Source organism: Prionailurus viverrinus, chromosome B4 (assembly GCF_022837055.1).
Source record: "Prionailurus viverrinus isolate Anna chromosome B4, UM_Priviv_1.0, whole genome shotgun sequence".
NCBI classification, from domain to species: Eukaryota; Metazoa; Chordata; class Mammalia; order Carnivora; family Felidae; genus Prionailurus; species Prionailurus viverrinus.
Window position 1 is genome coordinate 93,496,737 of NC_062567.1, and position 15,656 is coordinate 93,512,392.

The 15,656-nt window shown below is 34.6% G+C and overlaps 1 protein-coding gene across 3 annotated transcripts in view; it reads left to right on the forward strand.

Moving 5' to 3' along the window:
• The window catches only part of TBC1D15 (TBC1 domain family member 15), a 76,531-nt gene extending 65,630 nt beyond the window's left edge, over window positions 1–10,901 (forward strand). For all 3 annotated transcript variants that reach the window (XM_047865967.1, XM_047865966.1, XM_047865968.1), the window contains 5 exons: window positions 3,483–3,582; window positions 3,966–4,063; window positions 7,842–7,958; window positions 8,475–8,561; window positions 9,561–10,901. In XM_047865967.1, coding sequence (XP_047721923.1) covers window positions 3,483–3,582; window positions 3,966–4,063; window positions 7,842–7,958; window positions 8,475–8,561; window positions 9,561–9,782 — 624 coding nt within the window. In that variant the 3' untranslated portion in view covers window positions 9,783–10,901. The remainder of the gene's footprint in view (window positions 1–3,482; window positions 3,583–3,965; window positions 4,064–7,841; window positions 7,959–8,474; window positions 8,562–9,560) is intronic.
• Window positions 10,902–15,656: the final 4,755 nt, after the last annotated feature.

Here is a 15,656-nt window from a genome sequence, read left to right on the forward strand (position 1 = left end):
AGCTTAGTCATGCCAAGTAATATCCTTACTTTTTGTGAACATTTTTGGATTTTGTCATTATAGTAACTGATTTTTCTTCTAGATCTCTGTTTGAACTATTTGTAATGGTGACACTTTCTTAGTAATTCATTGTTATTTTCTCAGAAGCATGTGATTATTAGAGTTGAACTATGTTTATATATACATATTATTACAAAGAACATTTTATCTATTGTCACTGATATATCTTGGAGACAGAATTCTGGGACAATAGCACAGAGTATTAACAGGGAAATAGAATAGAACAGTCTTCTCAAGTAATCTATTAGAAAGAAAAAAAAAATAGAAGAGGGCTAAGAGGAGATAAAGGCATATGAAATCCAAAGACCTGTCTACATAAGTCACTGTACTGTTTCAGAGTAAAACTAATACACTTGCCGCTGGACCTTGAGGTTGGGTATTCAAATGGCTTGCTAGCAAGGGGATAAAGATATTGAATATATAATCATATAAAATGTTTCCTTGTAACATAGGGTTTAACTCAGTTTCTAGGATACGAATGTGGGATTTAGAAATAGTACCCTTCTCTTTTTTCCTTAGTCTATTCTTCCTCTCTTGGGAATTAGCTTGCCAATTTTTCTTTGCCCTTCCAGTTTTTCCCACTTTTCCCTGTTTCTTTAAGTCTCTTATCCATGGTTCCAACTCATCTTCACTTCTTCTACTTTTCCAAACACATATTTGATAAGATTTGATACTTAAAAATATCTTTTACTATTAAGTTAATAAGTATTTCGAACTGCATAGTCATGACCATGAATTAATGTTTTGGATTATTTGGAACGATTATTAATTGCAGTAATCTGCTAATATCATAGTTTGTCTTCCTTACCTTTTTGATTGATTTGATTTTACCTGCCTTCTTAGTTCCAATTACTCCCAAGTGCTCTAGAAACCTGAGGCATTTGTTATAAAGGTCTGTACAACTGATACTAATTGTATAAAAACTGTTGTCTGCCTTTCTTGTGTTTTTGTTGTTTATCCTCTTTTCACTAGAGCTAGTATGTTCCTTGATAAAAGGCTCATGTCTTTGTTTAACTAGTTTTCTGGTATGCTTCCAGAATTTTCCTAATGCCAACATGAGGTTTTTGTGTAACAGATTTTTGTAGAATAAACACATGAAGATTTCCCCAGTGCTTAGTTTAGACACTTTAGAATTAACATGAACATACTGACTGCATTTTGATTTTTACAGTAATAGTTTCCATAAAATTGAGCCAATATTGACATCTGCAAAAAATGGACTTATGATGCCATATATATACATACATGCATGCATACATACATACTTGTGCATGTATTTAGGTCTCAAATGTAAATGAACATCTGTAATATACACTTTATGGTCTATTTGTCATTTTTGTGTATGAAGGTTCAAATTCTTCTTTTTCATAGTAAATGTTTCTGTGTTTGCCTTTTCCATTGAGAATGGTCTGGGGATTTTTCTAGTCTTTATTCTAAAAAAAATCTCTTAATATATTGTCTACTAACATTTTTTTCATATTTGAATAAAAGGGTAACATGTTGCAATCAAAATAATCTGCATGATTATTTTTTACTGCATTGCTGTTGGTTTGGTGTCCTTAAACCCATACTGTTATTTGACTCCTTCTTTTTGTTTTACAGCTTTATTTCATGTAAGTTTTTATTTCTTTTGTGATGACTGAACCTGGTGTCCATAGATTTACTCTTGTTATATTTACTCACATCTAATGTAGGGATAGTCATAGACTGACTGTATTTATTATAGAAATATTATAGAAAGATTAGCAAAATGATCTAATGAACTTTCTTATACCCACCCATTCATTTTGCTGTATTTTAGTTCCTCCCTTTCTTCTCCTCACTTCCCTCCTCATATATATACACACATGTGTATATATACATATACACGAATATATATGAGCATATATATATATGAATATACATGTGTATGTATATATGCACGCATATTTATTTACAGATGCAATTGAAGCCATTTGTATATCCATTGTTGATCTAATTTTCCCTTCTCCAGGAGTAGCTACTTTTCCAAAGTTGTCTTCTGTCATTTTGGGAGCACTTCTTTTTATAGCAGAGTATGCCATGTTGGTACTCCCAAAACAACTCTAGTCTTTGGCTGTCATAATAAAAAATGATGCTGTTAATCAGAGAGTTAATTTTGCCTTTCGCTTACAGCACTCTGTGGTAAATGTGAAGGAATGATATCCCAAAGGCTTGTGTCAATCTAGTAAACTAGTTCCTTAAGGCATAAAAGAAAAATCAGTTTTTTGAGAATCAGTAGCCTTAATTTTTTTTTTTTTTTTAAGCTAAGAGTGATGCTGTGTCTCCAAAACTAAAAAAGAAGTGTGAGGGAAGAGATGTTGTCCTTAGGGTTTTTATAAGCATTAGGACAGTAGGTTACCGTAGAGGAGTTGGCGGCACATAGATAAAAGGGATCAGAATGATCTAAGGAACCTTCCTGTTATTTTGGTCTCATTATCCACCTCCCAACACTTGGGTAAAGTTTGGGTAGGGAGTTTACTCAACTTTGCAGATTATTTAAAGTATGTAAAGTAAACCATAACTGTTCTTAAACTTTGTGATTTCAGGACCCCTTCGCACTCTTAAATATTATTGAGGACTCTGAACATTTCTTTATGTAGGTTATATCTCTTGATGTTTATCATATGAAAAATTAATATTGAGAAATATATAAATATTTATTAATTATTTAAAAATAACAAACCTTTATACCATAACACCTATAACCTTTTTTTAATGAAAAGCAACTTTTCCAAATGGAAACAATTTACTGAGAAAAGGGATTGTTTTCCATTTTCCATTTTCTTCAGTGTCTACTTTAATGGAAGACAGCTGGATTTTCTTACCTGCTCCTGTATTCATTCTATTGCAGTGTCACTCCTCATATAGCCCTTCATACTTGGGGGAGAATTTAAAGTGCAAAATGCATATAATATTTTGGAATTGTCATGCAAATGATTTTGACTTCACAGATTCCCTAGTGTCATCAAATTTAAGAAATAATTCTTTAAAATGAAGTATATGTTAAAGCTAAAATTAATTTTACTTTATATGGCAATTTGAAGAAATATTTACCAGTGGAAGTAATTTGATAAAAGTTTATTTCGCAAGTGTGTATTTCTTTCACCAAGTTTCTTATTTGATGTAAGAAATAAGTGTATCCATCTGTAGCTCTGCGTTCTTCTTTAAGTCAAATGAATAGAGGAAAACAAGTAATCCTTAGTTTGATTCCAAGGATTTTCTTCCCTCCTTTTTAATGTTGCTTTAGCTTTTTAATTTGTTGTGATTTTTTTTTTTAATATAACCAGTGTGGTATAAATCCAGCATTTGTCCTTAGACTCTTGCTTTATCTATCAGTGATTTTGTACTATAAAATATGTATTCAGTATTACTTATGTGGTAACATTTATTTCCCTTTAAAGCATCAAAATTTTGAAGAACAAATGCAAGGCATGAAGACCCAACTAATTCAACTCAGTACCTTACTTCGATTGTTGGATAGTGGATTTTGCAGTTACTTAGGTAAGTTTGGTTAATCAAATTATACACCCAGCAAGTTGTAGGGTAATATACAGAGAGAAAAAGTGTAAAGAACTGTCTGAAAGCCCCATATACTCTGTCACTGTTGCCTGAGTTCCTCTGAGAAATCAAAGTGTGGTACCAAACTATCTTTCTATAATTATGCCTTAAAACAGTTTATTCATAAAATGAACTATTACTATTTTATGGTTTTCTTTTAAACAAATTTGAATAATCGTTTCTTTGAATTAGTAAAGGCAATTAAATTTATAGGACTTCTAATAGCTTAAGCTGTGTAGAAATATTTGAGTTTGAAATAGGTCACTGTATTCTGAGATAATTAACATAAGAGTAAGCCATATATATGTTTTTTTTCTTCTGTATAGAATCTCAGGACTCTGGATACCTTTATTTTTGCTTCAGATGGCTTTTAATCAGATTTAAAAGGGAATTTAGTTTTCTAGATATTCTTCGATTATGGGAGGTAAGTTCTTAAATTATTTTACAAATGTAATATTTATTATGGAAAATACTTTATTGTTCTATAGAGTATAAATGAATTATAATAGTCTAACTGAAATTTCTAAAGGAAGTATGTAATAAGTATAGTATAAATATGTTTTTTGTGGTCTCTCCTTAAAATTTTATGATCTTAAATTGAATATCTGGTCTTTGGAGCATTTTTCTATAAGTCACAATCCTCATGAAGTTTCTGGGCCACTAGGTTTCCCAGAACAAGTTCTCTAGACCATTTATATTTGTGTTCTTTCCTTGGGAGGCTTGACTTTATGTGAGACTCTGATGCATTCTGGGATAGGTTTTTGTATAGAGTTCAAGGAAGTTTTGACAGGCCAGTCTGTTGAGATAGCACTTTGTAGTGTGAAGTATTGGGAGGGAGCTGACTTGTGTTTGGCTTTTTAAAAGAAATTTAAGTTAGAGAAAAATATTAATAATGTAATAAACATCATAAACATCTCATGAATCTATGACCATTTAATTTCTTTATTTCATTTATTTGAAATTGTTTTTTTTTTATTATGAAATTTATTGTCAAATTGGTTTCCATACAACACCCAGTGCTCATCCCAACAGGTGCCCTCAATACCCATCACCCACCCACCTGTCCCTCCCACCCCCCATAAACCCTCAGTTTGTTCTTAGTTTTTAGGAGTCTCTTATGTTTTGGCTCCCTCCCTCTCTAACCAGTTTTTTTTTCTTCCCCTCCCCCATGGTCTTGTGTTAAGTTTCTCAGGATCCACATTGGAGTGAAAACATATGGAATCTGTCCTTCTCTGTATGACTTATTTCACTTAGCATAACACTCTCCAGTTCCATCCATGTTGCTACAAAAGGCCATATTTCCTTCTTTCTCATTGCTCAATGTCGCTCCTCATCAGGGAAATGCAAATCAAAACCACACTCCGATAATCACCTCACACCAGTCAGAGTGGCTAAAATGAACAAAACAGGAGACTGTAGATGCTGGAGAGGATGTGGAGAAACGGGAACCCTCTTGCACTGTTGGTGGGAATGCAAACTGGTGCAGCCGCTCTGGAAAACAGTGTGGAGTTTCCTCAAAAAATTAAAAATAGACCTACCCTATGACCCAGCAGTAGCACTGCTAGGAATTTACCCAAGGGATACAGGAGTACTGATGCATAGGGCCACTTGTACCCCAATGTTCATAGCAGCACTCTCAACAATAGCTAAATTATGGAAAGAGCCTAAATGTCCATCAACTGATGAATGGTTAACGACCATTTAATTTCTACCTGATAGATATTTTGCTTGTTTGTGCAACAGCGTTGCAGTGACATCATATTTAACACTAAGGCAAGTATCTTAATATTCAAATTTTCATGGATACCTCCGAATATGTCCTTAGAGTAAATTTCAAGACACCTCTGAATCAAAGAGTAGTCAGTTTTTAAGGCTGTTGATAGATTTTGCCAAATTGCCCTCAAGAAGAGGTGAGAGGTCTTTATTTTTTAGAATGTGCACAGCAAAGATAGGAAAGAAAGGTCACATTTAATCACTGACAGTCAGTGTTAATGAACTGACTGTTAATGGATCAGTGTTAATGGATCAGTGTGCTTTTAAAATAGAATATTGGTGTAATGACTAATTGCTACCTTATCTTCATAAAGATTAGGGATTACAGAAACTCTCCTAAGGAAGGAATGGGGGAAATAATTCATTTGGATAATAAATAGACTTCTATATAGTGGAACTCCTGTGCCCTCTGAGGTTTTTACAGCTGGAGACTGGCTCCTGTACTGTCAGCTACCATTAGAGAAGGTGATGTGCTGACAGAGGATCATTGCTTTGTGTAGGATAACTTCCTTTGTTTGAAATTAGAAGTAAAACTCACCTGTTCTTTACCTGGAATCATACTTAATTTAATGAAAATTTATTTTTTGAGGGTTGTCATGAAATTTAATCTTAATGGTTTGATAGTAAGCAAAACAACACAATCATCACATCCTAATTTTCCAGTAAATACATTGTACTTTTCAAAAATGTATTTATTGTTTGTTTCTTTGTGTGGGTTTTTGGTTTGTTTTGGGGGGGTTTATGTTTTACATTTTATTTGAGGGGCACCTGGGTGGCTCATTTGGTTAAGCGTCCGACTTCGGCTCAGGTCATGATCTTGTGGTTTGTGTGTTTGAGCCCGTGTTGGGTTCTGTGCTGACAGCTTGCTCAGAGCCTGGAGCCTGTTCCAGATTTTGTCTCCCTTTCTCTCTGCTCCTCCCCTGCTCACACTCTGTCTCTGTCTCTCTCAAAAATAATATTAAAAAAATTTTTTTTTAAATTTTATTTGGGAAGTTGTGTGTGAGCAGGGGAGAGGGACAGATGGGGAGACTGAGAGAGAATCTCAAGCAGGCTCCAGACTCAGCCTGGAGCCCAATGTGGGGCTTGATCCCACAACCCTGGGATCATGACCTGAGCCAAAATCAAGAGTTAGACACTCAACCGACTGAGCCACCCAGGCACCCCTCTTTATTTTTAAATTGGAGTATAGTTGACATAAAGTATTATATTAGTTTAGTGTACAACATAGCGATTCAGCATTTACATACATCACAAAATGCTCTCCATGATAAATATAGTTACCATCTGTCACCATACAAATTTATGACAGTACTATTGGCTATATATATATACATATATGCACATATATATGTATATGTGTGTATATATATATATATATACACACACACACACATATATATATACACCCTATTGTTGTACCAGAATTTTGTACCTCTTAATCCCCTTCCCCTGTTTTCCCCATCCACCCATCCCCTTTCTCCCTTTGACAACCACCAGTTTGTTTTCTGTATGGAATCATATTTTAAAGTTTATCGATTTGATTAAATAAATGTCTCAACTTCTTTTTTAAAAGATGAATTGAGAATATTATTACTATATAGCTAGAATAATCCTCAATCTGTTTACCAAATAAATTGAACTTTTAATGAAAACTTTGAGGTTATTTGCACTGTAATTAAACTTTCAAAAATTGGATTCACTCTGAAAATTATTCACCTTGAAAAGAAGTAAAACATTTCAGGTATTCTTTATGTGTGTCTTTTAATTTTTCCAGGTAAGATATTATTATGTAGGTTAACAGGAGGAAATTAAGGCCTTAAATTTGAGGTCATTATCTCTGTTTAGTACATGCAGCTATTGACCAAATGTTTTATACATTTGGGTATAAATTTTGGGTAGTTGATTCAGTTTTTGTCACAGTCATGGATATTCTGTGTTATGTAATATAATGTACAGCTGTCTCTGGGTGGTTTTGATTCCATGCACTATTTAGCTGAATTTTACCATCTAGGTTATAGCGACCCCCCCCCCCCCCTTTGAGACAGAAGATGATTTAAAAGTGAGAAACTGAAGGCACAGAGAAATACTGAAAATGCCTCTAACCTTTATACCTTACTTATGATACAGCTTCTTAATTAATAACATTTATCATTTAGGTCAGGCTCGGTGATTTGCTAATTGTAGTTACTTAAAGTGCCACCATTTGGAATTCATCATATTCACAAAGTGTTGAACTTGATGTTAGTTATTATGTAGGTAAAGCTAAGATTTCACTTCCCTACTCCTCACTTCCTAACTAGAAAAACAGTGGCCTACCCCATCTAGGCACCTTCTGCTTTGCATAGAAGTCATTTAGAGTTCAGCGTTGTTTCTGGGAGGAAAATACCTTAGAATTGAAGTAGTTTACTAAATAGTTCTATTTTTTATAGGTAATGTGGACCGAACTGCCATGTAAAAATTTCCATCTTCTTCTCTGTTGTGCTATTCTGGAATCAGAAAAGCAGCAAATAATGGAAAAGCATTATGGCTTTAATGAAATACTTAAGGTAGTTATTCCTTCAATTTAGATTTTAATATTTTGGCTCTTTCTTCTGTTTGGTGCTACGGATACACAAAACATTTCCTTGGAGCTTTATTGAATCCCTTGAGTTAAAACTTAAATTATATCAATAACACTTAGTACTAGGACTGACTCTCTGAGAATGACAGTTTGTTGAATACATATTGGGCAGTTATTTTAACCTGGCTAATTTGGAAGAAAAATAAATTTAACAAATGCTTTTGTATGTAGTTTAGTTTTTTAAAAAAATAATTGTCTTTTGCTTAGAACTTTGAGATGGTAGACTTGGGACAACTGTTGGATTTAATGTTCCATAAGCTTATTAGCTATTCTTTAACTTTAAAACTGAAAGATATATTGAATCTCTTGGATATTTGTAGTATGTGAATATTTTTATTTTACAGATTTTATCTGTAGTGAAATATAACTGGTAATAAATTGTTTATATAGAATATAATAGTGCTTTTAGTTTCAATTATTTTATTTTATGGATTCATTTTAGCATATCAATGAACTGTCCATGAAAATTGATGTGGAAGATGTACTATGCAAGGCAGAAGCAATTTCTCTACAGATGGTAAAATGCAAGGTATACAGTGTTTTAAATAATTGTAAGATTTTTTTGTTTGTATGTTTTTGGTGGTCAAGAACAAATTTTTCTTTATAGATGTAAGATAAAGGCAGTTTTAGCAGGTTGAAGGCAGACACCAAGCATTGGCTAGCATTTTGTTTACCATTATGGAGTTACAGCACTTAATTGAAAACAGTTGATTAATTACGCTAGATAAGAAACATCGTACAGCAAAATGGCAAAAATAATGAAAACATTTCTGCAACAACTAAAGGGGGCTGTAGAATTGAAGTACTGATGTGTTATCCAGTAGAATTAGTGAATACAGACTAGGACCTCATATTAAATGTGGTATCCCCAAATAAAGATAGATGCTAATCAGAAATAATTAAATGGGTGGTATTTAGTCTATATCCTTACATTTGTATCAGTGAAGCTCTCAGATATTTCTAAAAACAAGGCAAATTTGATATGATCTGACTTTGAACTAAATCATTCTATTCTGATGTGTTTTGGCTTTCGTATTTTTATGAGAGTTCCTGTTTGGTCTTTGTGTCATTTGTTCACGGTTCCAAATACTTATGGTTCACTTCTACCAGCATTTATTTGATAGCTGTTCTGTTCAAAATATGTGAGTGAGACACTTCTTTCTTTAAGGAACCTTGGGTATTAAGGGAGAAAGATAGTGTAAATAAGATTTCAGTTGATATCTAAGATACTATAGTAACAAGGAGAATGAAACAAATTCAAAATATTAGAAAACATTTGTGTTTTGTGGGAGTGGTAGGATGGGGTGGAGAGTGACTAATTCAGAATAGAACATCAGGGAACCACTTAAGAAAAAACTGGTTAGAATTTCATCTGAAGAAGGAAGCTGTGAGAAGATATGTAACAATTACACTGTTAGAATAATTATTCAGATTCTGGAATCAGTGTAGTCTTAAGTCCAAATGTTATTTTGTGATTACTTTTCCTCTACAGTGAATGATGGTTTTGTGTTTGATTTTGCACATTCAGGAATTGCCACAAGCAGTTTGTGAGATCTTGGGGCTTCAGGACAGTGAAGTTGCAACACCAGATTCAGACACCGGTGAAGATGAGAACGTTGCCATGACTAGTTGTCCTGCCTCTACATTTCAGAGTGATGCCTTGCCCGTACTTGGTACCAGTGGAGCCAGAGATGACAACACAACACAGATATCAGTGTCCCCAAATGTTAGCAGATTAACACCTGCATGATCATTCTTCTTGCTTAATTTTTGAAGAGACACTTGGTTGCGACCTTTTTCAAGTACTTGAAAGGAGGAAATTTAAAATCTTGGTGTTGATCATGCTTTAAGGTTTATGGAAAGAAAGTGTACTGATGTTCTTGCATTAAAGCTTTACAAAGATTTAAACTAATTATTTTTGTAGTTACTTCTACCAAATAGCCTTTCCTTTTCAATAACATTCCTTAGTATTTTTATAGCCAAGTACATTTTATTTTCTTGCTGATGAACTGGAATTGGATAAATATTACAAGTGGATGAGTTGGAAATTATGCACTTTGAAAAACATTCACTTTGTTTACTCTAAGTTTAGTGGGTTTTGGAATTGATTAAATTAAATCTTAGGCTTCTCTATAGCATTCTAAGCTGAGAAGTAGATTGTGTTACGCAAGTGATGAAATAAAAGAATTTGTTTTTCTCTATTGTTTACAACAGTACTCAGCTTAAATATTTATGCTGGTTGAATGTGATTTAAATTGGATATTTTCATCAATGCAATTTAATGTGTAGATAAAAAGCTATTTCAACCATAATAAGTGGATTGGCAGTATATTTTTTACATTGAACTTTTCTTCACTTGTATATAAAGACTATATAATAAGTACTTATTTATGAGTATAAGAAAGGATAGGCATATTTTCTTTAACTGAATAAACTTGACTATTGATTTATATAACCTGATTTGACAAAAGTAATACATAGCTTCAGTATGATAACTTTTTCAGAACTATTTTCTTAACCAAACATTTATTTCATGAGACTACATTCAACCCTGTACCTTGTGTAATTTTAAAATTAATTGCTTGTAACCTCACTTTACTAATGTGTTTATTATCTTTCCTAATAATGCATTAACTGATTAATCAGGTCTTTAAATTTTTATAAAATGCTCTTTGCAGAAAGCTTATGTCAAAAATTTCAATATACTATCACGAGTCTCAAAAAATACTTTTTTGTATATGAACGAAGCTGTTGTTTTTACCATGCAGTGTTGCATGATTTTAAGTTATGTGGAATTAACATAACTGATTCCGTTTTAATTGTAATTTGTTAACTCCTGTACATATCATTAAATAAATTTGAAGTTGAAGTAGTGTTTTCAGTTAAATTACACTTAGAAGCAGTCTGCTAGTTCTTCACTGGAAGAATAAAAAAATCCAAGCTGGTCCCCAGGACATTTCCTATTTTTATGTGATTGAAACAATCTTTGGAATAAGTTATGGACATGAGAAAGAAACATGACCCCTTTTATAACTGAAAATGAATTTTCATCAGCATGGACTTGGGCATAGTGCTGTCTTGGAGGATATAGTTGTCTGACTTGGGAAAGCCACTTCCTGCAATTGATGTTAATAATGTAAAATAAAAGTTATGCAGTTCTGAAATGGTCCAGTAGATAGATTTCCACCCCCCACCCCCCCCCCCCCCCAAAAAAAACCCTAGGGAACCAAATGAACTTTTTTCCTACTTGAGTATTAACTGACAATCATGACAGGAGAATCATTAGATTTTAGTTTTTAATATCATATGTGTGTTATCTTTCATCAGTTAATAATGAGTAAGTCTATTTAGACAAAAAAAAAAAAAAAGTAAACTGATTAGAAACTCGGCCTCTTCAGCCTTTCATTTCCTGCTGTTCAGGAAATTGCTTAGAACATCTTGATGTCCTTCTTGTTCTTCCTGGATAGGGGTTTTGAGAGGTTTTTTCCCCCACTATGTAATGCAATATCTACTTTGGAGTTAAAAAAAATCTTAGCACATTTAATAAGTTGAACTTCTGTCAAGTTTTATTATAAAACTACTTGTTAAAACATTTTTACTAAACAGTCTGAATTTCTGTATAGCTCATTTTTAAATAATACAGCATAGTGTTAGATAAAGTCTTAATGAGAGCCATAAAACCCACTTAGGAAATGCTATATAAACTTGAGCTATTGAGATTGTTAAAATAGTTCAGGTAAATTGGTTAGATTGACTTCTTAAAGATTTATTTCAGTTTTCATAAGATGTTCCTTTTGTACCCTAATAATATGTAAAATATTAATACATATTATCTGGTATTTAAAGTTGTTAAAATTTAAGTAATTTCTGATTTAACTATAAAAAGTATTTTCAATTCTGATATGAGAGTCTGTGGGAGGCCTTTTTGAATTTAAGAACATCCCTATTTTGATTGTCTCCTGTGTCTAGGATTCTTAGTCTCTTCGTATGCTAGGAACTTTTTAGTCTTGGTGTTGACTAAAAAGCTTAGATAAGGAAAAGCTGAACCTGACATTTCCAAGGGTTTTTATGGATGCCAATGAAAACTTACGGGAAATTCATATAAATCCATTATTAAAGATAATTTGTATAAAGTAACCGAGAATGTTTATTGAAGAACCTAGAACTTTACCTGACTTTTGTGTTACTGTAACCAGGCAACATCCTTCTAGCTTGGATTTCTTTACTTGGGGCTTTCAGATGTATGAATCTTTTACTGTATTTGAAGTCTTGTGTGCATATTTTTGGGGACAAGTCACATAGTTTCGCAAAGTGTCTCTCATTTTCTCCAGGCATCCAGGTGGTTCCTGAGCCTCCCTGAAGTTAGAGAACTGCCATTATATATTTCATAGGTTAAAATTTTGACTTACGATCTAGTAGACAAGTCTGTGAGTTTTAAAATAGTTTCTTGGTGCCCTAGTTTGGGCCACCATTTTTAGTAAAAAGTGTGACAGTCATCATGGCCTATTCTATGTCGTTTTCCCCCTCCGTTTTACATTTTGAAGATAAATTTCCAGTGTAACTTTTAAAAACGTTTTTATTTTAATTTGTTTTGAGAGAGAGTGAGAAGTGGAGGGGCAGAGAGAAAGGGAGACAGAATCCCAAGCAGGCTCCATGCTCTCAGCACACAGCCCGATGTGGGCTTGAACTCAGAAACCGTGAGATCATGACTTGAGCTGAAATCAAGAGTTAGATGCTTAACCAACCAAGCCACCCAGGCACTCCCAGTGTTACTTTATTCCTAAACATGAAACAGGATTAAATTTGAAGTGAATATGAGAGGTTTCCATCAGTATCTAGTGTCATTACCTGATACTAAACATCTGTACTTTTAATGTGAATACATTGTCATTTGAACGTTGCAATGTATGTGGCCTGCTCTCCTCTTGGGTTCTTATATGAGGATTTTAAGTTGTAGATTTTTGAGTATTGTTCTGATTACAAATCTTTTTCTCACTGTTTTGTAAATAGATTCCTATTTTTTAGGTTATCCATCTTGACATAGGGAAAAACATTGTGTTGCCCTTTGATGCAAAGGTGGGGTGGGGTGGGGTAAGGCAATTTGGACTGGACATACTTCTGTAACTCTTTTTAGATATCCAAAGCACTTTTAGCCTGTGGGAAATTATACTGTTTACAAATTCACTGTAAAGAAAACCTGATTATAACCAGAGTCTCTTTTTCTAATAACTGTCAGGAATCAGAAATACCATATTTGCCTAAAGTTATAATTGGAATGTTAGAATAACAGGGAGTCAGCTATTTAATATGCTTCTCCTCAAATATCTATATGGTATATTGCTTCTCATATATCTATGTGCAAAAGAAGATAGGGTGAAAAGAACATTCCAATAGGCTTAGCTGTGATCAATGAGCAGTCCCATTTCTGATTCAGCTTTTTTAATTAAGAAGACTTATTAACCCTCAGAGATGGGCTTTTGCTGGGACTGTCAATAAATAGATGTTTCCAACACCACACTAGTCTGGGGGCACCAAACCCAATGGGTTAGCAGACTGCTTTAAAAACACAAATAGGGCTGTTTCTAGATTGGTTTAGATACTGTATGTCCTGGTTGTACGAGGGACTAGAATCTCTTCATGGGTGTCACAGGCTCACTTTGTAAGCCAAATTGCTCTCCGGTGGAGAAGCATCAAGGTACTTCTGAGTGCTCAGCAATTACACTGCATGCTGCTGTCACTGTTGGGCACAACTATGCAGGATACACCCAAAGGAAGTTTAGGGCACTTGCTTTTTGTTAGCTGAGTCAAGTGTTAAGTGAGCCAAATGGAGTATTTGCTGACTAGGAAGTCATTAGCAGTTAACAGCATCTAACCCAAATAGGCAATGTGAAGACCAAATTGTTAAGTTTTCTGAGTGAAATTGTTTAAGTACTTTTACTTTTTGTACTCTTAATAGACATGCTATTATAAACACATAGGTGTTCCTATATCCTCTTCCTCCCAAAAAGACAAAATTCAAGATACATTCCTTTGCACATATTAGGTTGTAAAGAAGTTAAGTCTAAAAACTGAATTTTGTTAAATTGCCCAATTTAAATTCAACTTCTGAGTAACTTTGGGACAAATACTTTGTTTTGGTTTACAGAGCTTTTAAGGAGTCTAGAAAAGGCTAATGGACTTCCCAAAGAAGGGGAAGCCCAGTCTTATAGTTCTCACTAGCTTCTTTCACATCCTGTTACTTGGTTTTCCAAATTAGCCTTTATGCTTTCTGTTTAGTATGTATGACTCATGCTAAAGTTTTACTGATTGGTGAGGATAGAGGGGAACAGAATCTCTTTCCTTGACATTTCATACCTAAGAAGGGTGACAAGCCCTAGTTTCATAAACTGAAACTGACAGAATGGGTGGGTTAGCCTTGGCCTAGGCACATCTTTTTTTTTTTTAAATGTTTATTTATTTTTGACAGAGAGACAGAGCATGAGTGGGGGAGGGGCAGAGAGAGAGGGAGACACAGAATCCGAAGCAGGCTCCATGCTCTGAACTGTCAGCACAGAGCCCGACGCGGGGCTTGAACTCACGGACTGCGAGATCATGACCTGAGCTGAAGGTGGACGCTCAACCGACTGAGCCACCCAGGCACTCCGGCACATCTTTTCTTAATTATGAGCTGATGGCCAGCAGATTGAATTCGGGTGGCAGGATCTTGGGGCCATTACAGCCTCAACAGGATCCTTTTCCTAATCTATTCCCTTGGTCCTAACTTACAGTGGACTCATTCCAGACATGAGAGAGAACTCATTCCTTCTCCTCCCCCTCCTCCTCCTCCTCCTCCTCCTCCTCCTCCTCCTCCTCCTCCTCCTTTCTTCTTCTTCTTCTTCTTCTTCTTCTTCTTCTTCTTTTGAGAGAGAGCATGAGCAGGGGAGGGGCAGAGAGAGAGGGAGAGAGAATTCCAAGCAGGACACGTGCTATCAGCATAAAGCCTGATGCAGGGTTTGAACCCATGTGTGTGTACACACACACACAGTACATTTTCTTTACCCATATACATATATACACACCACATCTTTACCCATTCATCAGTGGATGGACACTTGGGCTGTTTCCATAGCTTGGCTATTGTAAATAATGGTGCAATAAATGTAGGGGTGCATGTGTCCCTTCGAATTAGTGTTTTGTATTTTTGGAGTAAATACCAAGTAATATGATTACCATATTGTAGGGGGAAAAGGAGATTCGTTGCCACAGAAATTACTGCTTCTTTTGGCCACTCTCTAAATTTGATTTTGCAATGCTTTTCACATAACCAGGTTGCTGACATTTCCATATCCCCTTTCAATTCTGTATTTCAGAAATAGACATAAAAAGGTAAGTTTAGAAGAGTTTAGGGAGTTTATTCTATGAAGACTCAATAATTGTAAGCATTTCTTTTTTATTTTTGAGAGACAGAGCGTGAGTGGGGGAGGGTCAGAGAGATTGGAGACAGGATCCCAAGCAGGCTCTGTGCCATAAGCACAGAGCCCTATGCGGGGCTGGAACTTATGAACTGTGAGATCATGACTTGAGCCGAAACCAACAGTTGGATGCTTAACTGGCTGAACACCCAGGCGCCACAATTGTAAGCATT